The sequence below is a fragment of the Phyllostomus hastatus genome, unplaced genomic scaffold (genome assembly GCF_019186645.2).
Source record: "Phyllostomus hastatus isolate PE091 unplaced genomic scaffold, TTU_PhHast_1.1 phas_scaffold_46, whole genome shotgun sequence".
NCBI classification, from domain to species: domain Eukaryota; kingdom Metazoa; phylum Chordata; class Mammalia; order Chiroptera; family Phyllostomidae; genus Phyllostomus; species Phyllostomus hastatus.
The window spans coordinates 34,667,289-34,693,087 of NW_025334032.1; the positions used below are offsets into that span (position 1 = coordinate 34,667,289).

The following is a 25,799-nucleotide window of genomic DNA, read 5'->3' on the forward strand; positions in this document are numbered from 1 at the left end:
AATAATTTTAGGACTGTATAAATGTAACCACTTCTTAACTGTTAAGGAGCTGAAATTACATCCGGCCCTTTGAAGGCAACCTCGAGGCTGACATGGCCCCCAGTGAAAATGAGTTTGACACCCCTGGTCTACACCATCACACCCACCACCGCCCTGACCGCAGCGGCCCCGCACAGCTGCCAGCTGGAACTGGACAGTCACCGAGAAAGAACCCCCTTGTACCCAGGAATAGACACCTCACGTGTGCAAGTCTTGTTGTTGACATCTTCGTTTAAATTCTTGCTCTGTTACTAGGAGTCATAAAACAGATAGGCAGTTTGAGAGAAGAGTCAGACTGTGCGAGCAACCAGGGCACACAGGCTGAGAAAGGGTTTCAGACGAGGCTGTTAGCGAGGAAGAAGGCAGCGCTAGGGAGAGCAGCCCCGCCCACAGCCAGCAGACAGGGGGCAGGTCCCGGAGAGCTCAGGTGTAGACCCCAGGTGAGGCAGCGTGGCCAACCAGGGGGTCTCCAGCTGGGGCCTAAAACTCAAAGTGAGCACAACACACACACACACCCCCCACCCCCCCCCCCGGCACTGGATCGCACGACGTAGGAACAGGCTGGTAGGAGGCGTTTCACAGTTACACGGAGGTGCTTGGACCCCACAAACCACTCATTAACAGTGGTGATACAATTTCCAGAGAGAGGCTAACGCAATGACCTCTACTTGGGGCATTCCCACTCAAGGCCCACTTAGTAAGGAACTCCTTCTCCGGGGTCAAATAAATCTCAACTGGATGGCACGGTCCCGTCAAATCGCAAGAGCTGTCCAATAAACAGCCCTGTATTTTAACGTAAGTCTCGGGCACAAAGTCTCAGTTTCTCTAAGTGTTCAACAAATGTTGACTGCAAATCAGATCTGCTCAGCTACCCACTAAACACCCCTCACAGACGATGGGTCAAAACCAAAAAGTACTGCCCTGGCAGGTGCGGCTCCGGGGGCTGAGTGCCGGCCTCTGACCCGAAAGGTCGGTTCCCCGTCAGGGCACAGCAGCCCTGGGCTGCGGGCCAGGTCCCTGGCCAGCTGGGCGCACGCTCAGAGAGACCAATGTTTCTCTCTCACATCCGTGTTCTCTCCCTCTCTCTCTCTCCTTCCCTTGCCCTCTCTCCAACAAATAAATAAAATCTTTAACAAATTTTTTAAATGAAAAAACCCTAAAAGTTTAGGCAAACAACTAGATTTAGCATCTAAACACAAACATAAAAAAGTAGGTATGTGTACTGCTCTCCTGACACGCTCCTCTTCAAGCACCTAATGGCCATTGTTCTTTCACAAAGCCACGTCTGTAGAAAAACAGATTTTATGTCATCTGCGTTTAAACGAAAACCTTTGAGTGTGAGCTCAGTTCACAACACCCGCTTCTCTGAGAACAGACGCTTTCACTCCCCGGAGCAGGGTCCACTGTAGGAACCAGCCCTGGGACGGACGCTACTTCATACAGAGACAGACTTTCTGTCCCCAGCTTTCGGGATCTGAAACAGCCAGCCAGTGAGGCACGAGCGTCCGTGCAACTCCCGGGAACTGAAAACCATGTCAATCCAAGCCCAGGGGAAGAGCCTCCCACCTCCCCACACCCAGAAGCAGAGGGAGAGGGTGGGTGCAGAGAAAAGAAGGCTACCCACGGCCCGAGAGATGCAGAAATGAAAAACAAGGAGGGGACTGGTGCCCTCACTTGGTTCGTGACAACTTCCTCCACACTGGGTGTTCTGAGAATATTCCATGCCCTTACAACATTTATTTATTTTTTCCCCCAGTCAGCTTGGATTTCTATTATTTTAACTAAGAGTCTTAAGTAAACTGTTGTCAAGAATTTATCAGGGAAAGACAACTGTGATGACTTAGAAACAATCAAAATACTAACAAGGGACTGATTTGAAAATTACAGTATTGTCACTCAATGGAATACTACCACTTAACAACTGTAGTTCGAAAACAACCAGGAAAAACGTGCTTTATGAATGCAACCATGTAAGATACACAGAAGAAAATGAGAACAGCAGACGTGAATGGGGGATGGGCTGTGGGTGATCAAGGCTATTTTCATGCTCTCTGTGCTATTAATTAAAACTGGAAAGAAAAATGCAATCATTGCAAAAAATGAGAGAATATAAATGTCCATCACTGGTGGATGAATAAAACATCGCAGTACATCCATATAATGAAATTGCACTCAGCATCAGAAAGGCAGGACCCCGATACAACAGGACCCACTGCTGACACATTCCCGAAGTGAAAGACGGCGACGCAGAAGGTGCACGTGCCACCTGGGAAGACACTGACGCGCTCTCTGGGAGGGCGGAGCAAGGAGGCCGGGCGCACATCAGTGTTTGCTCAGGAGTGGGGGAAGGGTGCACAGGGAAACTGGGAGATGACGGAAATGCTCACTTTTTATTGTGGTTAGTGATCATGCCACTCTGTGTTTGTCAAAATTCAATGAACCAACCACCTAAAAAAAAAACAAGGCCAATTTGACTGAATGTCAATGATACCTCAACAAACCTGACTTAACAATAAAGAAAACGCTGAGTCTGGAAACCAAACCAAAGCCAGGAGGAGGCACCTTGAAGACAGGATTTCTAACCCTGGGTTCCTCATTCATCAGACTTCATTAAGTGCCCAGCACATGCCAAACACTCTGCTAGGGGTTAACGTAGAGCGAACAAAATAGACACAGAATGACACGACTGTGCAGACAGAAAGAGGAGTGAACACGAAGAAAAGTGCAGGAACTCCAATGCTATCACGGGAGTCCGGGGTCACTGAGCAAGCCACGTGTCTAGCTGAGACCTGAGGACCACGTGGCAGGTAAGGAGGCGAAGAAGGGAAAGGTTTTAAATGCAGTATTTTATCACCCGTCAACAGCAACCCAACTGTTCAAACAGACTGAGTGCAGTTACACGTAAGCGTTTTGACATGCAGTGGAACGGGGCCTCTAAGCGGCACCCAGGAGAATGAAGGCCTTCGAACAGCAGAGTGGACAGTGGCCAGGAGGGGTGAGCGAGGGTTCTGGGTTTCAGGGACGCTCGAAGAGTACTATCATTCCCCCATCTATTACCAATATTTCAAACACAGTTGATGCATACACTCCCTGAAATGAGGTTGCCTGAGGGTAACTAGACATTGCTTTACACAGATGTGTTGTACTTGTTTTAATGTTGGGCTGATTTACCATGGTTTCCACAAGCTTATCAAAGATCCTAAACAATTACACACACATGCACACACACTTAACTTACCAAAAAGTGAGCTAAGTGTTCCCTGTTTGGTAAACAAAACTCTTCTCCACACAGGCGCTGCTTGGAGGTGGTGGGGGGTAGGTTCCAGACCACCGGACACATGAAAGTTTTCCCAGTGCAGGTCAAAGTCACGTTCACCCTTTACTGTAGTGTATTCAGTGTGCAATAGCATTATGTCTAAAAAAGGAACCTTCATACCTTAATTTTAAAAAGACTTTATTGCTAAAAATGCTCACCACCATCTAAACCTTGAACAAGTCATAATCTTCTTGCTGGTGGAGGCTCCTGGCTCAGTGTTGATGGCTTTGGACTGATCAGGGTGGTGGCAGCCACAGGCTGGGGTGGCTGTGGAAATTTATGGAAGAGGACAATCAAGTTTGCCTCTACAGTTGACTCTCCCTTTCGGGAATGCTTTCTCCATAGCATGTGACACTGTTGGACAGCGTTTTAGCCACAGCAGAACTTTTTTCAAAGTGGGAGCTGGTCCTCCCAAACCCTGCCCCTGCTTTAGCACCTAAATGTATGCAATATTCTCAGTCCTTGGTTGTCCTTTCAGTAATCGTCGCAGCATCTTCACCTGGACTAGATTCCGTCTGAAGAAACCAGCTCCTCTGCCCGTCCACCACTGACGTTTTATCGCAAGACTGCAGGCACTACTCTGTCTCTGCCCTCCCCGACTCCCAGGCTGCTCCTTGGCAAATGCCTCCGCTGGATTCCTCACTGAGCAGCCTCTGACTGTGGGGAGTGAGGCAGGGCTCGGGCCCTTGACCCCTTCTTCTCCTGCACTCACATCTTGTTCTAAGTGCATTCTGTTTGGCAACCCCCACAAGGGCAACTTCAGCCCTGATCCCTCCCGAAAGCTCCAGACTGGAATACCCAACTGCCAGTCCAGCATCTTGAGTTGCCTGTCTAACTGGCATCTCAAACTTCATTGTCTAAAATTAGAGAGCTCCAGGCCTGCAGACTCCCACCAGCTTCCTTCTTGCTCCAGCGTTCCTTATTCTCAGTGAGAGACGCCACCATGCGCCCAAGCTGGTCATGCGAAAACCCTAGGAGTCAGCCTTGGGTTTTCCCTCTCACCCCAAGGTGACTCCAACAGGTGCTACTTTAAAATACACCCCAAACGCAACCATTTTTCACCTTCACTGTTACTTCAGGTAGAAGCCACCATTGAGCAAATTGTTAGCCTCCTGCCTCCTTACGATGATTCTCCAAATTGCAACCAGAATGATACCTTCTGCATTGTAATTCAGCTCATGCAAATGCCCTCTCAAAACTGTCTATGTCTCTCATCACACGTAACATAAAAAATAAACCCCCTGATGTGGAACAATTGGCAACAGATTAGTCTTTGTGCTGAAGATGACAAGAAATATCTTCAAAGGCAAGGGAGTCCTCGCTGCCACCCCCAAGTCAGATGATTACACGTCATAGTCAACTCTGAGACGCAGTGGAAGAATCACGGAAAATCAGTGACCACCCATTCCTAAATTCAGAGAGTGTTCCAACACAACACCCTTCCCCCCTCTTATCCAAGCAGACCTCCACAACTACCCTGGAGGCCTGGGACCAAAAAGGAGGTTCATGGCCTTTGGCCATGGACTGTTTACATTTCTAAAGTGGTCTGACTGCATCTTAAACAGAAAAAAATAAGTCTCTAAAATAAATATTAAGGTTTGAATATGTTATATCCAATCAGAAAACAGCTACCACTCTGAAAGGCTATTTTGTATCTTTATTTCAGACTGAAGTTTATTCTAGTCCATATGACTTCAACATAAAATGTGCCCCGATGTATCCAAAAAGTATTAGTAAGTGTGTTACATAACGCTCCTCCAAATTTTCTTTTCAAATGTACAGGTCTTTGTGCGAATGGCCGGCTGCCTGCGAGTCTTCGCACAATGCTCACTCTGTGTTCCCGGGCTATATGGGAAACAAGGTATGCTACTGTTTCCATTCCTCAGACATACTGTGACTGGCGTGAAACACAAAATATTTTCTTGCAAACTAGAAGCATCTAGAAATATATCCCACTACACCCAGCCTCGTTAAAAAAAAAGAAAACAAAACCACCAACGGAAAAAAGGACTCCAATATTTACTCAGTACAAGTTGCTAAGGTAAGTCAGTCACTGAAAGCTGTACTTCCCCCACACAAGCCGGGAAGAACACACTCACTGTACCCTCCACGTTTGACACCTGAATGCGGGCAGCCCCTCCGCACGGGACCTCCTTACCAACGCCACAAGACAGTACAGGCCCGAGCCATGAAGGCCCTCCTCCTAGGCTGCAGCTATTTTTAGGCTCACAGCCTCTCTCTGATGTCTGACTTGGCCCTAGACACTCGGGAAGCAACCTTTAGAGAGAAACCCTTCAGAAGCCAGGCAAGTCCCAGTGGCACTAGCACCTCTCCTCGGCTAACACAGCAAGAAGCCCCTGAGCGTGCAAAGCAGCATGTCCTCCAAGGACAGCAGGGTCATGACCTTTTCAGCCCTACTGACCCACCTGCCCCCACCCCAACCCCAGCTAGACCTCCTATTCCAAATGTGCCAGTCCACAGGATGCCTATATTTCATCAGGGTAAAAAAAAACAAACAAACAAACAAACAAAAAAACCCAAAGATGAAAGATTTCCTAATTTTATGATATTTTTAATCCATGTGTGGGAAAATTTGAAACAACTCAGTAATGAGATTTTTTTTTCCTGAAATATCATGTCTGGCAGGCAACATTAAGATTGAAGATTTGTGTAACAGCCTTGGAAAGAGGTTGCTATTGATAAAAATATTCAAAAAAAATTTAGTCACCTTTCAAAAGAAAAAAAAGAGCATATGCAGACGGTGTACTAAGTTAACTATCCCCTTGTGTGATTTCACAATATAACCATATACTTTAGCAACTGTAATTGGAACAGGCCTACCAGAAACAGTAAATACGTCTGATTTTAAAACTCTACACCAACTAGCCCTGACTGGCGTAGCTCAGCGGATTGAGCACAGGCTGTGAACCAAAGTGTCAATTCCCAGTCAGGGTACATGCCTGGGTTCCAGGCCATGACCCCCAGAAACCGCACATTGATGTTTCTCTCTCTCTCTCTTTCTCCCTCCCTTCCCTCTCTAAAAATAAATAAATAAAATCTTAAAAAAAAAAAAACCTCTACACCAACTCCTGCTGCACCTCTATCAAAGATGACTATAGCAACATGAATTTCACCCTAAATGTGAGGTTGGTTTTTCCACCTCACTACTAAAATGAAGCATAAACACCTCCAACTAGGTTTCACTGTTTTAACAATTAAAATTTCACAGGAGAGCACATCTCAAAAGTAGAGGAAAAAATATATGTATGTATCTCATCTCGGACCTTTCCTCCAAGGACTTCATGACATACCAAAATCGATCTCTTTCCTTCACCCCCGACTTGAGTTTTGCACATCTTCTCTGAACACACAAGTTTACTATATAAAAGTATTTGGTCTCCAGGTTCTCACTGATGACAGTACATGAAGACCTCGTGAAAACTTGAAGGACAACACAGTGGCTCCAGCAGTTGAGAAGACAGGCTGGCCTGACTCAGAGCAGCAGACTGACCCACGGAATGACACAGATCCACTCTCTGGCGTGGCACGGCCGTGGGCATCGGTCGACTGGGAGTCTCTGGCCCTGAAGGTGAGTGGGTCATCCCTACCTGTCAGGCACCTTCCTGTCCATCCACTCCGGGGTTCCAGGAGGGCGACACGTGGGCAGGAGTGTGCCGAGAGCACAAAATAACACAACACAGGCCCTAGGAAGCAAGAAACTCAGCCACGTCCCCCCCATCACCCTCACAGGCAGGACAAAATCCCACTGCTCCGCAATTGGCTACTTTTCTGTATTTCTCTGGTGGGATTTCTCCCTGTGGGATCTTAGCATCTGTCTTCAACAGACTCAGAGGAAGAGATGGTAGGCTTTGGTTTAAAAGAGAAAAAAGGCATTAAATATGCATATTGAGCTACGGAAGAACGTAGAAATTCATAAACTCGGCTTCGTTCAGCTTCACACGTCTGCACTAACAAGTTTCCTGCAAAGGCTTTAGCTCCATGAAAGTGACTGGCTCTGGCTCCCGATCGTACAACGACCTGTGACAGCGTTTGAAGCCATTGCAACAAGAAAGGCGGTCTCAAGACAGAAACCTCTCTGAACAGCCACCCGCAGCAATAACTTCTCGACAGAAACAGTTCAACAATGCGCTGACCCATTCCTCCACGCAGCCCGCAGCTCAGCTGAGGCCCACACATCGCAGACCAGCAGCGGGGCCAGGACCACCGCTCCCCCCCCACCCCCCACAGGCCCGGGTTGGGGGGCGACAGGCTGGCTCCGGGTTCAAAGGCAGAGATGGATGCAGTGAAGATCTGCACTTAAAAACGGGAGGGAAATGCTGTGCTCATGCTCACTCAATAAATATTTGTGGCATTCGAGAGCCCGGCTTTTTAAAGTGAATACTTCCAGAATCCATGCGTGCCTTTCTCCAAATGATTCCAATCCCTTATAAAGTATTTTAATCGGAAGTTAAATGAAATAACATTTCTCTTCTTGGATCCTCACTTCCTTGTTCAGCTGTAAAAGAATATGGTTTAATTCACCCACGTTTGCAGTCGAGAATAATTCTGTTCCCCACCATTACATACCCACAAGACGTTTTAGTTAGCAATACAAACCTTTCCAATTTCCTCACACTGTTCTCTTTACACCAAAATCTTTAAAAAAGGAAAAAGAACCCTTCTGTGACCTTTACTACACTTGCGGCCCCCGATCAGCTACAAAAGCGGGCACCCGTACAGTGACACTGGTCCCACGGAAACCGACCGGCTGCAGCACGGGTAGGTTGCCTGTGCGCCACCCTGCCCACCCCCTCATCCCTGCCAGGAAGTGACCTTGTGCTACGGAAGCGTACATTCATTCAACAAACACTCATTAACGGCCTACCCCGTGCCAGCGGCTCTGCTAGGGGCAAAAGCAAGTCCCTGTGTTCAAGGAGCTTTCAAAGAGGCTTCAGTGCAATCGAGAAGACAAGACAGGACACGAAACCATTACAAAAACTGCGAAAGCAGAAGCGACCAGAGCCCGCCGCAGAGGGGACAGTTCAGTGCAGCTCCCTGAGGAGGAGCAGGTGCAAGGAGCTGGCAGAGGAGCGCTTCCCAGCCTCGTGGCTTTATGGACCAGTAAAACGTCCCCTCCTAAAACCTGGAGACACAACACGGGAAAGCCAGCTCTTCATTTTGCCACTGAAACCACCTCAGACAAAAGAACTTTTTACTACCACCAACAATTAGAAAAGGACATTTTTACGACTACCCACACGTCATAAAAGAACATTTTTTCAAGCTCAAAAATGAAGAGGATGCATCATGCAGAAGAACATTCTTTCAGTTGAGATTATAGAAAGTTAGCTTGATGAAAACTTGAGTACCTTACATGTTTTTTTCCACTTCGCTGTGTCATGGTCCACACTTTGTTTCAGGCCCCCCTGGTTCAGAGGTCCCCTGTCGGGAGCGCGGGGCTGGGTGGGACGGGCAGCCAGAGGACGGGGAGAAGGGAGGTTGTCACAGGGGACAGGAAGGGCAGTGTCCCAGCGCGCCAAGACGATCAAAGCCGAGGGCCAGAGAGCAGGACGCACCGAACACAAGTGCTTGGAGGTCTGACGGCTCGGAACAGGCCTGGGACAGATCGAGGGAGAGTCCCTGTGTGCTGACCCCTCCCCTGGAAGCCCCAGCAGAGGCCATAGGAACCAGCACACACGTGGGCAGGGCCACCTAAGGCCCAAGCATGAGGGCCCGCCTCAGCAGAGGCCAGGACTGCTGTGAGCCACCCCCTGGACAGGAGGCACCCCCCTGGGCAGGACGGCCTGAGCCACTGTCGGACTCGACGGTGCTCTGACGCAGCTCCGGGACCCCGGCAGCCCCCCCAGACGTGGGTGTGCCGGGGAGGGAGGGAAACCACCCCGGGAGGAGGGAGCAGCCCTGGACAGGAGGTCTGAACTGGCCGAGATTAAGCCCCGCAGTTAGGCGGTGTGTGTAAGAACCGGCCCTTGCACGCACCGGGAGAGTGGCTCATCTTCAGGAGGACAGGAAGCACGCACAGAACAATTCGGTCCGGGCCAGGACCCATCACCGCAGCTCTCTGGGTTATTTAGGAACTCGCCCACCTCCCACCAACTCACACTGTTTCATACATACTTCAGAAAGAAAAATCAAAACAGAATTACAAAAAAAAAAAAAGAAGAAAAGGAACTCTCCTAATAGAGTTGACAGGTATCGTAGAGTGAGGCTGCTCCAACAGCTGGAAAACTATCTGAGGCTTCTGGGGGCCAGAGGACCTGTGAGCGGAAAAGCTGTGTCTACAACACCCGGGACATCAGGGACTGGCAAGGGAGGACTGTCCCTTGCAGACATGGTGTCAGGTCCTGCTGGTCCAGCCACAGTCAGCGAAGTGTGTGAGGCCAGGAGGGGGCGGCGGGCAGCTACCTCTTTGGGGGGCAAAGATAACAAAGTCAGCACACTGCATTTCCAAGCCCACGAAGGGCTCTCATGGCCAGCCTCCCAGCCAGCAGCCCGTGGGGCCAGCAGGGCCCGTGACCATGGCCGTCCTCCCCACTCCACCCCCTTTCAGAGATGTCACACTTGACATTTGCAGAGCTTCGGTGCCTCGTCCAAGAAACAGAGTTAATAAATAGCAGTGGGCATGAAACCCAGCTCAGACGTGCCACCTTGATCCCCCTCCCACCCTCCTCCCCACAGGAACAAAATCAACGGACTTCTGGCAGCACGGAGGGAGGGCACGTCTGTTCAGGGCGGGCGTCCGTGTGTGCTCAGCCGTCGCTCACCCACCTGGGGCAGGCCGGAAAGAATCCGGGCCCATTTCCCTCAGCTGTAAACACTGATACAACAATTAACAATGCATCTCCCGAGGGTTATTTTAAGAGTTAGCAGACATTTTTGGAAACTTTCTAACCCATACACAGTTGGTAGTTGCTACTGTTATAATGGCAACAGCCCTGTGAGACAAGCTTTATTATTATCCTCATTTTACTTATGACCAACGTTTGGCAACACATTCATAAGGTCAAGGGAATTGTATGGGGCGATGGACATGACAGACAGACAGTGTTCGCTACACAGACAGGTTTGTCGAAACTCTCATAAACGTACACTTAAGCTGGATGCATGTCGTGGTACTTAATTTTATCTCTAATTCTTTTCCATAGACAGCAGCACATATTCTGGAATACATCCATGAATTCACACTGGAACTTGCAAATGTTTTCTTGGCTCTTGCTCTGTAATCCCCCTTCCAACTAATTCCTTCACACCCAATTTAAAAACCTGGAATGTGGACTCCACCTACTAGCTACCATGTATGTGCGATCTCATGGACACAGAACATGCCCTACTTATACAGAATTTCATGTTCTACTGTCACCTCCTGAATGTATTTACCTTGGCCTTCCTCAAGGAGTTGCTTTCTGGCCACGACCCTCTCGGCCACCACAGCCACAGACCCCGCATTCCAGGCGTCTGGGATCCCAAACCAGTAGACCTGAGAACCTAAAACACTCTCCAAGTCAGCCTTCCTGCAGCACCGTGTGTATTTCTGAGCAACTGAACATAAAACACTGTTCTGTGTACTTCTGATAGAAAGATGAACAAAAATTCTCGCTCTTATGGATAGCACATCATATTGTTGACAGTTCAATATCATTGAAAAGGAAGCTTTCTCATCAAGATCTGTAAAAAGTCTGAGTTGAAACAGTAAGACTGAGTCCCAGGATCGCACTGAGCCAGCACAGAAAGGACTGTGCCCACACACGCACAGAACTGAGACCAAACCACCACGTACACGCAGCACATAAAGGGCACCGACAAGGATCACACAGTTGGGCTTAAAAAAAAAGTGATGTAAAGACTCTACCTTCTGTTTGTTTCTCAGTTACATACAGCCAGTTCAACTGCCCCAAAGGCAGCACAGGTTTGGGGGGAGGGGGGCTTGGACTGGGTGTGCAGGGCAGAGTTTACAGCTAAACTAAAACCTCTTCCTGAAAGGGTTAAGTGACTCTGAACAGCTCCTTGTTCTAACCTTTCCAAAAGTTGCCATATTTCTTCAAAGTCCACTTGGCCAAAAGGAAATAATTTTCCATCTGAATCACGTCCAGGTCAAATGAAAAATGCCGTGTGTGTGTGTGTGCAGTTGCGCAACTTGGCTGGCACCTCACACTGTATCTCCCAACCTTCAGTAACCACCTACTTCTTGCACCCTTTACTTGAAAATGATTACCTCTGTTAGTCTTTCCACTGGCAAATAAGAGTTCCTTAACGGAGGCCAATGTATGTTTCCATCGACCTTGCAGGAGCAGCCCAAAAGAAGAGCCAACCTCCGTACAGGGAATTTTCCAGTCCGAACACTGTGCATTCCTCAGAAGTCACTGTAGTAACAGAGAGCTGTGGGCCTTCAGGCTAGAAACCACGATGACTCCCCAGGGCACAGCTGCAGTTTCATGGCACGGTCTCTTCCCAGTTCTGACTGACACCGGGCCTCGTCTCGCAGTTAGATTTCTGCCTGGGGTTAGCTCCACTCACCCAAGAATTCCCTGCCTCCGTGCAGCTTAAAATAAGAAAAGCAGGATTCAAAATTTCTATTAAAAAAGTGTTTCAGAAAAGCAAATATTAGTCCCTATTCAACATACATGATCTTGGATTGCTAACTGTAAAATGGGTACAGTTTACAATGTATTGTACAACTGAAAGATTCAAATGATTTTTCCGATAAAATTTTGTTTGGTTCCTCTTGAAAAAAGTCTGAAAACTATAAAATCACAGAGAAATGTAATATATCAGTGTAATGATCTGTAGCTATCAATTGTTGTGTTTATGCTAGTAATGTAATGGCTTACAAGATTTGGCATTCTGTTTTATGCTCAGTGGTTAGATGCTGGAAAAATGGCAAATCATGTCTAAGCTATGGCATCTGAAATGTTACATATCCAAACCAGTGCATGCCTTTCATCCCATCTCAGCACCAATGTGAAGAAAATTCTAGCAACAGCAATTTATTCTTATGGAACTAAAAGCGGTCAAGTAACAACATTGCACTGGGAGTGGGGCATGGACCAGCAGAGAAGGAAGACCTGGGCCTTGTCCTAGGTCCACAACTTATCATGATGCAAACATCCACCAGAACGGTGCCGGTCCTCACTTTCCTCTTGGACCCAACAGGGCTCTCACAACCTGCCCTGCACACCTCACAGAGCGGATGTGATAGTTGAATGATCATCCTTAATATCATATTGACAAGACACTTTCCAAAACCATATGGAGTTACAATTTCACTTTGCTTGAAAAATGAAATTGAGAATTGCCTTAATAAGTAAACATATAAAACAGTAACATTTTACAACCAAAACTCTTAAATATAAATGTGGAACTAAGCCCCAGGTTAAAAATTAGAACAGGGGACAGTGGTACTTTAAAATCCACAAGGGCCGCACTGGTTCGAAGTGATGACTCAACGCTAAGCACTTTTAGAATGTGCTGATAGCCAACCAGCAACATAATTTACAGACCTCAGCAAAGATGAAAGTATCTGCTTTGATTTAAAAAAAAATGCAGCTCAAATATAACAAAATATCAGCAACTCACTAAACTCAAACCCTCCAGAAAACCAAGGGGTTACCAAGCTGGAGTCCAAGAATAAGTAATCTCAACTGTTACTGGTACACACCAACTCTTTTTAAGAAAGAGGGGGAGTTATTAAATTCCAGGCTCCTATGCAGGTCCAAGCAACACCTCCACCAAAGGTGAGCGGAGGAATTTCAACAACCCTTCCTATCCATGAATCAGAAGAGTTTGAAAAGAAGAAACGAAGGTAGGTTAGTAGCATTACTCACTATCTTCTACATGCCTGACACTGTGGTAGAATAATCCCAGCAAACAGGTATTATTATCCCCACTGTCCTGATGAGGACAGCGGTGCAATGCAAAGGTAATGACATTAGTTACCCAAAATCTCGCGCCATAATATAGAAGAGCTCATGCAGGAGCCCAGCTTGGTCTAACCTAGAAGTCTGCACACTCCTGGACGCCAGCAACATTTTTTGCAGTTCTATATGTCTCCAAGGTTTCATAATGGTCACTAGGGTGAGGAAAATCTAGCAAAATGCTGACACGCCTCTATTTGTTTCATTATTCCAATTTTAATTTCAAGACAAAACAGAAGGAAGGAGAGGCCAAAAGCAACTCTGTGCCCTGTGTACTTCTTCTCATGCAATGTAAGTAGAAAATCATTTTCACTTGATCATGTGCCTATAAGGTTATAAATTCTAAATATTTAGCGTAATAAGAGATTACCAACATTTTCTGCTATAGTAGTCACACCCACAATATAAAATTATTTAAGTTTTTTATAAAAGGAGAATGCCGGATTTTTCCTATCTCATTCCCTTTTCATTGACTAGACTCACTCTTCTTGTCTCAGGATAAAGATGAATTAGCAAATCCTTCTCCACAGTTATCACAAATATCCCATAAAGCAACATCAGAAATTTTTAAGCATTAAACAAAAAAAAGTCCATACTTTAGTATTAAATCAAATTCAATAAATGAGCAATTCTAGTGAACCATCAAAAAGTTTTCCAGAAATGCAAAACTACTGAGGGACACAAATTATATTAATGTAATAAGAGGAAGAACAATCCCAGACCGAAACTTCATCAGAATTCCTCTTTAAAATGTAAATACATATTTCTCTAAACAAGAAACATCCCCAGTCTCCATCCACGAGCAGCTGTCAACTTGTAACTGCATCCCTGGAGAATGTCATGAATTCTCACAGGCGGAATCAATTCTGTACCAGTATTTGCACATGGGCATGCTCGGTACTTTATTGAAAACGGAATGATCGCTCGGAAGGAACAGGCACCTTACACCCTCCAGCTCTGCATTAGCCTAACTACTGATGGCACCCTCTTACGCAGGCTGAGCTGCCCTCCTTGGGCTGCTTGCTGTGTATATCAGAGAAGACGAGGGGGCAGGGCATCAAGAGAGGACAAGAAGGACAAAGAGTACATAGTCAAGGAAAGCAGTAAGGACACTAGTATCCACGGCTTAAAAAGACCTTCTAGTAGCTGAGACCAGCTGAAAGAAGAATTTCAAACTCCATGCCATCAGAGCTCTCGAGAATTTATCCCAGGCTACATCTGGGACAAAGAGTTCCGAAAGTGCAAATGTATCCAGCCTGATAAGGTTTAGACCCTATTCTCAAGAAACATACAAGATGTAACAAAAAGACATTGGGAAAGGTCACTAAAAAGATTATCTGGAGAAAGTAATGCAGACACAGACTGTTCTGCTGAGTATCTCACCTCTCAATGCCTGGTGAGAAGGAAGAGAAAAAAATCATGAGTCTTGATGTGATCGACACTGTCAAACCAGCTTACATTTACAAAAATTTGGTCAAGGTCACAGGCAGAATCCCCAGAGTGTGGCACGATGCTAACAATTTGGAAGACTATTCCTAGCCACCTGATCACTCACTAAAACTTCCAAGCTTGCATTTTTCACAACAGTTGAGGTTTTTCTGACAGACTACCCTGAGAACCGGGGCCAGATTGCTTCCATGTCCCAGCCTTTCTCCTTCGCACAGTGCCTGGCCCACAGAAAACACTTAGTACGAGGTTTGAGGCTCATGAAAATCAAACTTAAGATTCTAACAGCCAGGATTTGTAATCATGCCCCTTTTTACCATTTAGGATGAAAACAATTCTAACTATACCCTACACACACTTGGTTCTACATAAAGGGTCTAGATTGAGGAGCTAATAAAATAAGTGCATTTTTCTTAGTAGAAACATTTACCTTTTGCAACCCATTCCTCGTTTCTCCAATCTTTCTTACTCCCTCGCCAGCAAGGAGGACTTCCACAATCCGCTCTGGTTTTACGGTCTATTGGGTGAGCTTAGTAGCAATGTGCAAATATGGTTCAATTTTATAATTTGCCAAAATGAGATGACTGTGGTGCAGGGGTTTCATATATAATAAAATATAGATTTTTTTATAGTACAGAGTGATTTAACCAGTAGTTATTCTGGTAAGTACAACTCAACTTGACACAGAGGGTGGGGGAAGGGGTCAGCGCAGGTCTGAAAGTCATCTTGGAGACTGCTTATGTCTACACGGGCTTCTGTTCTGGTTCCAGAAGCTAACCGGGTGACCTTTGCTTTAAAGGGACATGCAGTTTCCACCTGATATCATTGTTCAAGTCATCAAAACAATCTGTGAGATAAACATAAGAGAGAACTCCTCATTTCTCACCGAACCACTGCTAGACACAGAACTGCTTATCTGAAATAAGGTGAAGGAGTACTGACTTTTCCTTCACGACCAGTATGTTAAGTAAATAATGCCGGAGTTAAACATTACCGAGTTTCCAATCCAGAAGAAGCACGGAAGCAAGCTAACCCAACAGTCGAGACTCGATGAACTCAGGCAGACACATTACTTAAGCTGTATGTTTACTTACACAAGAATGTATTTTTACACCTCTCCTTCCTGCTTTTCTGATTAAGTGTGACTCTCTCCCAGAGGGGATTCTTTTTCTCAATGACAATTTAGGACACAAAACGTCCAAAAATATTTTAGTTAAGTGGAGAGGATCAGGGAGGGCAGTTATGATGGATCAGCCCTCAAACCTTAACATGAATGCACCTTTCTTTGCATGGAGCTTAAATATAAACAGACGAGGTGCAAATATTTAAAAGTACTTGAAAGAATAAGGTCATCTAATGGCCGTAAGCCCACTTCCCCCTGGCAGCTTCCCAGCACCCTCCGGAGAAGACTGCCTTGTTCCCTGTTGTGTCCGCCGTGCCCTGGGAGGCTGGCCGGGCCTGCCCTCCCGCTCAGCTCACACAGAGTCACACTGCCCGGGAGTCCTTTCCTCCTGACCCCTTTACCCTTCCCAGCTGGTTTGAGAATCTCACATCCTGCACTTGCTTGTCATCTTCTTGCACTGCTCAAAGGGAATCTCTTCAACCCTATGATAAAAGTCCGCCTTTCCTCTGGAGAAACTGTAAGAGACTTGAACACTCACCCTTGGCTTTACAACTCCAAAATGAAATGAAACCTCTAGGCAAGTAATGGGCACACGAGAACGTGCATTCATTCAGATCTGGGTCTATTAGCGAGACTTAAAAACAACTTCTCTTTAAGTACACACATTTTTATTTCTTTTCAATATGGGGTTTAAACTGAAGGGCAAGGAAAATCTGCTAGCTTGGAGGAACCAAAGGAAGGTTTTGGAATCAAAGATTTACATGCAAATATGTACTCTTAAGTGCTTCGGGCTATTTCCTTAAGTCACACACCTCTAGACTGAACTTTGTTCACACTCTGAACGTGTTAAACGGACCATTTCTCCCTTGACTGTACAAAAGTCCGCCTTCAGGGCAATCGCAAACAACTAATCAGGTGCCACTGCGTGAAAGTGAAGTTTTACTGTCTCTACCTACATAGGAAGGGTCAGCCCCCAACTCTGTCATCCCCCAAATGGAAAACTCCTTTTTTATCTTGAGCCAACTGAATATAAGAAAATGCCACGCATGAATAACATGGATGACTGCCCACATGAAAGTAATAACTGCTGATTTCAAAGACTATTGAGGTCATTTTAAAAAATAACTGTCATCAGGGCAAGGTTTTATAAGACTTGGTTTAGAAATAAAATTTTTGTACTGGTAGCTGACGGTCAAACTCCGTTCCTACTTACAGCAGACTGCCCTGAGCCAAGGAAAATGAACCCTGATCAAAGCAGGCTTTCTGAACCAAGGTTCAGGCTGGCTGAGGTCATTCTGTGTCATCTAATCCCTCTTTTCTCTTAAAAAGGTAGCCCTGGCTGGCGTAGTTCAGTGGATTGAGTGCAGGCTGCGAACCAAAGTGTCACAGGTTCGATTCCCAGCCAGGGTACGTGCCTGGGTTGCAGGCCATAACCCCCAGCAACCGCACATTGATGTTTCTCTCTCTCTCTTTCTCCCTCCCTTCCCTCTCTAAAAATAAATAAACAAACAAACAAATAAATAAATAAATAGAAAAAATAAAAAAGAAATACTCGATGTGTTCCTTCATCCTGTCAGTCACTGCTCTGAAGGCCTCAAGCCACCACTGCCCAAGCACCCGCCGACAGAGTGGTGGCGGTCCCCTGCACTGCCCCAAGAGAGAGTCTGGGCCGCATGCTGAGTGTCCCCAGACACACACACCATGCCCTGACCTCATGGTTCCGGCCCACGTGTGGTCCCCAGGCCTTTCATTAGGCTCTGAAAGATGGAGGCTGAATGGAAGGCCCCGCCTCTGACGGACAGCACCCTCAGGGGGGTGGCCTGCAGCCTCCACAGTGTGCAGAGAGAACTCCAGTTTGGGAAACCAAGAAGACTTCCCCCCTCCTCAAATAAAGAGTTTAATCAAAAATTTATAAACTACATGACAGCTGACTAGACATCAGGAAAGACTCACGACAACAATTCAAGATAAACTATGATCATGAACAGAAAAATAATTCTGGCAAAATCATACTATTACAGATGAAACTACTAAAAGTAAATGGATTGTGAACCTCGTTGACACACTCACAGGACAGCAGGTCTGAGAGACGTTCGTTCACTGGAATTTAAAATGTTCTGTTCTTATCTGGGAAAAGGTTGTTCCTAATGGTGCACCATGCGCGACTGCTTCTCATTGACATACAGTCTGTTTTGCAACAGCCCTACTCTAGGACCTGCAGGTTCTCACCATGGATTTGAAAAGAATCTCATCCAGAATTGTCTTCTGAGGGGGGATTCTTTTCCAAGTCATCTTCTGCCACTGTCATACATAGTTCTTAAGCTATGACTTAGGAGTGTTAAAAAATTTTATTTTCGAGAAAGCTGACAAAGGTGACTACGTTAAAGCATAAACTTTTATAAGCCAAACCCACAACAAATAGGTGCTGTCTTTATCAAAGACAAAAATGGGGAAAATATCTGCAACCTGAAAGGCAAAAGTGCATCAATCCATACAAGGTTCTTATAAATGGAGAGAAAAATACGAACACCCCAAGAGAAACATTTGGCACAACATTCAAATAAAAGGGAAGAAAAATGGAAAACAACTACATTTTTGGTGCTCAACATTATTTGTAATCAAAGAAATGGAAATTTAAATACTGAGATAGCACGGTTCACCTACGAAGCCCGCAAGAGTTATTTTAACTTTCAAGGATGCTTCCCCATATTGACAAGAATGTGGTTGCACAGGCATTCTCATGCAGAACCAGCAAGGAGCACACTTTGGGGTAACATGTTTTGGAAAGCAAGTGATCACTCTGTATCAAGAGACCTTTGAACCGTCCACTGTATTTGCCGGACTCCACTCCATCCGTATACATTTAATAATAGATATAGGATATGTTAAAAGTTCATCTCTAAGAAAATGGTTAAATAAATTGTTACATCTAGATGATATGATGTAGCTACTAAAACAAGATTCTTGAGGAACTATAATAACATGGGAACTTTTCATGTGTTAAGCAGTAAAAAAAAATAAAAGATTCATCACGCAACAGGATATTTGTATAAGCCACATCATTGTAAAAAATAAATCTTTTGTTATATATTAACAAATATTAAGAAAATAATGATTGTGATGATCTTTTGATAATAGAATTATTCAACTCTTCCACTTCTTTCGAATCTACCGATTTTTATGCAGCAAGCATGCATTACTTTCGAAATCATGAGAGGACCAACAGAACAGGGCTAATCAGGGAGCTGCTCTTTAAATGCTTAAGTCTAATGACTGCAGTTTTGTTTCCAAGAAATAACCAAAGAAAAGTAGATATAATTTTACAGTCCTATGACATTCTCAAGAGCCATAAGCTTCCATTACTGATACATAATGCAAAGGCGCGGATCTTCTGCCAGCACTATCTGCTCCACATGAGGGAGATGTAAAAAAAAAAATAGGTAAAAAAAAAGTTGGTGTGAGTTCAATAAATAACTATACATTATTTTAAACCAAATTGCACTCCTCAGTAACTAGTTTCTAATCATTTCTTTGCAAAACTTTCCTTGTGGAGTATTGTACTTAAGAAAAATCATGGAAGCACATTATACATTGTAAAGCACTATAGACAAATAGGGCATTGTTGTTTCCATTTAAATTGCCCATCGTTTCCTGCCCTAATTATCCCTGGAAAAGAAGTTTGTCTACAGAAACTGCAATGCCAACTGTGCAAATCTTTTCAGTGTCAACCAAACCCTGCTATCTGGACGTATCTACACTCCTTAAGGAAGGCCTGGGTTCCCAGGGAGCAGTGAGTTTCACTCCCTCCGCCCCCCACCCCAGGAGGAAAGGGAAGGAGGGAGACTAATACCTCCCAGCCCACCCTCCAGCCCAGGCCTGAGTGTCTGGACCCATGACGGCTGAATCCCTATCACCTGGTAAAACATGAGCGCTTTCATCCCCGTCCCCGTTTTGCCTAAGACTTTGATTTTATTCAAACAAAACACAACACACTGGATTTCCTTTACTTGTTCACTGACTACCGAGACAGTATCAGTAGAGTATGTGAAACTATATGCAGGCTAAATGCAGAATCAATCTCTCCATTTTCATCCTAAAATAAGTTAATCTGAGTGAAAATCAACCAATAACAGGAAAGAGTACGTCTTGAGAAGAAAACAGAAAGATTCGTTTAAGGCACGTAAACACAGGAACCCACTAATTATTAGCGAGCAGTCCAACCAGGTGACCTCAGGGGTGGATTTTTCCGGAGAGCTGGAGGAGCACCAGGGAGCCGCAGGAAGTAGTGAGCACGGGACGAGAGGCCTCGGGGAACTGCAGCAACCCCATTAAAGCCATTTTCCAGCCCTGATTACTTATGCTGAGACTCGCCCAAGCACACCGCCCAGCGGGAGGGCTGGGACCGCTGCGCCCTGGAGGCTCCGGGGTCTGGGGGGCGGCTTCCCGCTGAAGGCACTTGCTTGTCAGCCTGCTCCACTGAGTCCACAGTAAACCCCTTCGGTCACTTTCAAGGTGACAGCTGTGAGGTCTGCAGCGGTCCCTTCCGCGTGAGCGGCGCTGTGCCCACGTGAGACCTGCAGCCCGCAGCCTCCGCTCCGGTGGGGCTGTCCCGCCACCCTGGCCCCCAACTCTGGCGCACAAGCCCCTAGAATACCCGCCCCCTCCCCCAAGGCCAGTCCAGCCACCTTAGGACGGGCGCGTTCACCACCGCGTCCTCTCCCACCGTCGCCCGCGATCCCCACCGCGGACAGGCCAGCTGGCAACGATCGACTCAACTCTGCACTTACCTCCGCGCCGCGGAGCCAACCCCGAGCCCTCCGGGGAGCCAGACGCAGCAGGAGGGAGACCTGCATTCCGAGCCCGAGAGCGCTCTGGAACCCTCGGCGGAGGCGCTCCCGGTCCACCCGGGCGGCCTGCGGTGCAGCGGTGCCCGCGGGACAGCGTCTGCACCTGGGGACACACGGGCCGTCCCCACCCCCAGCCGCACGGAGGCGGTGGCTGCAGCGGGGAGGGATCCCGGAGTCCGAGACGCCCCGGCCTCCCCCGCCCCCGCGCCTCTCCGGCCGCCGCGGGGAGGAGCGAGGGCGGGGAGTTCGGGAAACTTGTAAATAGAAAAGCTCCGCCGCCGCTGCTGCCGCCGCCGCCGCCGCTGCTGCCGCCGCCGCCGCCGCTGCCCCCTCGCCCGCGGCCGCCCCTTCCAGACGGCCGGGCCTGCGCCTCGCAGCTGGAGACCAAGGCCAGGTGGCGGCCAAGTGGGCTGCGCCCCGGAAAAACTTGGAAGACGCGCGAGGCGGTACCTCGGCACCGGCTCCCGGGCTCTCGCCGCTCTCCGCTCGCCCGCGGGCTCCCGGCTCCCAATCCCGAAGCCCCGCGCGCTCTCCGGCTAAATGCGGGCGCGCTCCGGCCCCGGCTTCCGCCCGGCGCCGCGGTGCACCTGTTGCCACGTGCGACGGACGCCCCAGGCTGCTGCCCGCGCACCTGGCCGAACCTCCCGTTCCAGGCCGCACAGATCTCTGCCACGGAGCAGAACTCTGCCGCGCCCGGCGCGTGGAGCCCCAGGCCGGGCTGACGAGAGGATCTGCCTTCCGCGGCGGTGCTCGCACCTGCATTCCCGGGGCGAGCCCTCCGACTTGCCGCCAGCGGCGGGGCCTGGCAGGGACGACGCGCCCTGGGTGTGGCAGGGCTCGGGAAGGTTGCAAAATGATCGGGGCAGTGGTTTGTAAGGAACCAGCGGGGACTCTTTTCTTAAGTGTCTGTAGAATTTTCTTCATTTCCAAGAGGTTTACTAGCAAGTATATACTCAAGGTAAAAGAAATGAACTCCAGAGCTGCTAGATCTTCGAAGAAAAAGTGCTAAGGACGCTAGAACACCCAGGAGACAGGCGCGACCTACTTTTCAACAAACAAGTCACGTCTTTATCCTTTGCCAAACAGAACATACTTCATTCCTCGCTGTCTATTAGGCCCGTAAGATACTTTCTTCTGTAGGCATACTTTTAACACAAAGCTTTTCTACAGATGCTCTGCCACTTTTGAGAGGTGTTACTGGTCGTTGAATGTCAGACAACCTAAATCCATTTTTTTTTGTATTTTAATTATCTGGTGTGGATGGGCTAAAAGCTAAGAGAAGTAAGCTCTTTCTAAGGATATTGTATGTGACAAAGTTTCTGTACTGTCCATATTAGGTCAACTAACAGATGTATTGGCACTTACAGTTATAACGCCTTGTCACTCGTTCAGTGTTCCTTTTTTTCCTCAAGAAGACGTCGGGGTGTATGGTCAGATTGTTATATCGATTTTCCAGCTGAAGACATGGGAGCTCAGGAAGGTCAAGCGACTTGCTCCAGGTCACACAGCTAGTGTGAGGCAAGTGCAAACTCAACAGGCTTAACTCCCACTCTTCTCTGTCAGTGCCCATACGTGATGACAGCTGTCGCATGCTTTTGAAGTTCCTGTTGTGAAGACAGGCATGTAACTAACATCTGTATGACTTTAGGAAAAGGCACGTGATCACGTTTAGCGAGGCAGCAGCGTTAAACACCCCTGAGGAATTCTTCCTTATGCAAAAGCACCCAAAGCAAAACCAAACCTAACCACTGACATTGTCTCTGTAAGTCATCAGGCAATTATGCTAATTAGCAACACGCCTCCTCCCTAAGCAAAATACTCCTAATGTTAAACATAGCATTTAACCTTTATAACCGTCAGGTGACCGGGATGATTTAGTCTGACCTCCCCTCCCCCACTGCAGCCACACACACGCAGGCAGTTCTAATGTGTGGCTTAGTTATACCTATAGAGAACCTACTTTACTTCATTTTTCCGAGGGACGGATTAAAAGAAGAAAACACAAACAAACACACAAAAAATGTTGTCTGTAAGTAATCAGAAGCAACTTTTGTAGCTGTTAGAGAATCTGAAACTTAGCTTGTAATTGCACCCACATAAAAACAGAAGTTACCTTCTAGGGACATCATCAGGGAACTCTGTTGAGGCAAATATGCTTGAAATGGGCCTGCTGACCTTTCTTTCCATCTTGGTTCTGGGCAGGTTGCCATGTTCTTGATCTCTGAACTTGAGTGCTGACCTGCTCCTGACTTCATAAACAATATTACGGGTCAGATAATAACTCCCCAGAACTTCGTAGCCTCTTGTCCTAAAAAGAAGTTAGCCTACCTTATTTTGTCCATTAGAAAAACACAGAGCAAAACTACATTGAGAAACTACTTTTTCACTTAAATTAGCAAAAATTAGAAAGTTTGATAAACACTGTGTATTGGCAAAAAGTGCAAAAAATGGGCAGTGACAAAGCAGATGTGCCTGTAAATTAAAACAACCTCTATCAAGGGCAAGCCACAATACCTAACAAAATTATAAATGCACATAGCTTCTGAGCCAGTTAGTCTGCATATAAGAATTTACTGTTGGGAACCTCCCTGCCTGGTATCAGAAGCTGTAACCCCCGCCAAGGCTAAGGTTGAGGGAATGACCTTGGACCTTAACGTAAGCCAACAAGGAGACTAAAGCTTATCTCCCTGGCAGGAGCACCGCTTCTGCTCCTTTTACTTCACCCTGCCTGGCCCCCAATGCTTGGTCGGTTAGCCAATGACGGGTAAGATTCCCCAACCAGGGGGAAGACCTAAGACAGGCACGATCACGTGGGAGGCCCCCAAGGAAGGACTTTGGGGGGTACAGCAAAAGGGGGTGATGGACTCTTGCCCCTCAGCTTTGACAAAGCCTGAGTCCTCATTGTCTGCAAGAAAATCTAATCTCTTGGCTGCCTTACTTCCCTTGCTCCACCTAAGCCTGAAACAATGGTGGAGGGTGGTGCAGCCCTGTGCTGGAAAGGGTGGGTTCCCCGGGCAATCAGGCCTAAGAAAGAATATGTAAAATCCTGTGAAACCTGTTTTGTTTAGAATGCTCTCAATGAAATGATGAGGGTACAAACAAGAAGTAAGTTTGTTCCTCAAAGTTTTACAGCTCTTTAGCTATCTGACCCTGACTCAAAATAGGCCCTCAGACTTCTTTGTTATCTATTGTTGATCCTTTCTTCCTGACAATGAGTAATGAGCTTTACCTGAATTCCTGTGTAAATGAACCCAATAAAAGCCTGCTCCGGTGGGAGAAGGAGGTGCTCTCCCCTAGGGAGGGTGGCCGAGGTGCTCCCCACTAGAGAGAGTGGCCATTCTGTCCCTATTTCCCCACGGGACCTGGTTGTCTCTGTGTGTGTTTTTCTCGTGTTTCAACGAGCCATCCGCAGTGTTCTGCAGTCACTGCAGGCCAGTGGTCGTGTCAATTTATCGTACAACACAAATGAGAAATGGCAGGTATATATAAGCTTGTCCATTTTGGCATCATTTATAATAAGATTGAAAAGGTATAAATGTTCATTAATAAGGGACTGGTAAATTACAAAACAGCCATAAAATTACATCTTATAAAGTCTTTTTTAAAAAATGAGAAAGCTCTTTGTACTTTTATGAAATGATCTTCAACACATTATGTGCACAGCTTTTTGAAATGCAAAACAAGTATGCTACACTTTATTAAAAAGGAAGAAATTACATACACTTGTATGTATGCATGTATTACATATGTTTGTTTGTATAAGTGTAAAATATCTCTGCAAAGAGATACCAGAAACTGATATGATTGGCTGTGTCTTGAGAAGGAAGCTGGCCAGTTGGAGGGCAGGGTCTGAAGAGAAACATTTTATTAAATGTAATCTTGTATTTTTAAAATTTTGAACCCTGTGAATAATAGCATCCATTCCAACACTTAAATTTGTTTCAGCATTTGAAGTTTTGCCATCAGAAAGGACTAAGATTCTCTCCCTACTAATGTCACTTACAGATAAAATAAATGATCAGATTTCTCAGGCATCGATGGGGGAGATAGGGACAAAATGCTTTCAAATGTTTTCTCCTCTGGTTTATCAAAAAGGGAGACTTTGGTACACAAAACTCTAACATGCTGTGATTGGGGTGAAAATGACGAGTTAGCAAATTCCTTGTAATTTTGTTAACATTGACATCTCCCTGGGGTAGAGCTTCCAGCTAATTTTCCCAAAGTCACATTCAATCAAAAATGAAGAAGAAAATTCCAGTTTAATTCCCAAAGGAGGAAACTCTGATACATTGATTTGCATCTAGAGGAAGTAATTGCATTGGAATTCCGTGGAATTTGATCATTTTGTTTTATTCCCAAACTTGATCCCCTTTTTTAAAAATGTGTTACCTATTTATATTTACTTATACCACCCCTTCAGGGAAGGAGGGATTTGAACAACTCTAAAAGACAGGCACAGTATATTTAAAAAATAAATATTTGGAAGTCTTAGGATCCGAGGAAAAACAAACATGTAGAAGTAAACATACCATTGAGTAACAAATTAAACTGCTGATCTTTCTGGCTGTCAAAGGCCACAGCCAGTTATGAAGCTGTTGTTTCAAAGGGGCTAATAGTTCTTTAAGAGAAGCAGTGCTTTGTGTAGCACTGAATTTAGGAAATTTTTTTCACTCATATTTCAGTTCTAGATTATGGAATGGAAAACAATATATTATAATATGTAAGAAACTTTATATGGTTTCTTTTCCCAGTGGCTCAAAATAGAAATCAAAAGTATTGTAATAAAACTCAACTTGATGAAGGTATTCACCCAAGTGAGCCTTATAGCAATATATTGGGAACAAGGGTTGACCCTAAATAGAGGTGTGTATGGACAGTGTTTCTATGCTTTTGAAAGTCAAGTTTGCTTACGGTAAAATTCTAACATGTTCACAAATCCCTTAACTCAGAAACAGACGCAACTGCTTTCTACAACATTCCAGAAATTTTCTAGTCACCTACCCACTTGAGAGGTGCTGAAGAATTGTTAGAAGTGACAAAGACCCAGAGTGCCGGAATTGTGTGATACTTTGATGACTTTTTTCCTATTCCTATTGAGA

The 25,799-nt window shown here is 46.2% G+C and overlaps 1 protein-coding gene across 5 annotated transcripts in view; it reads right to left on the minus strand.

Annotated features, from left to right (window-relative positions):
* The window catches only part of MTUS1 (microtubule associated scaffold protein 1), a 128,915-nt gene extending 107,744 nt beyond the window's left edge, over positions 1-21,171 (minus strand). For 2 of the 5 annotated variants that reach the window (XM_045821869.1, XM_045821865.1), the window contains exon 1: positions 20,641-21,112. Coding sequence is in view for 1 of the 5 variants with exons in the window: in XM_045821870.1 (XP_045677826.1) it covers positions 20,641-20,706 (66 nt within the window). In the remaining 4 variants the exon portion in view is untranslated. The other 3 variants (XM_045821866.1, XM_045821870.1, XM_045821868.1) reach the window with 3 other exon arrangements.
* Positions 21,172-25,799: the final 4,628 nt, after the last annotated feature.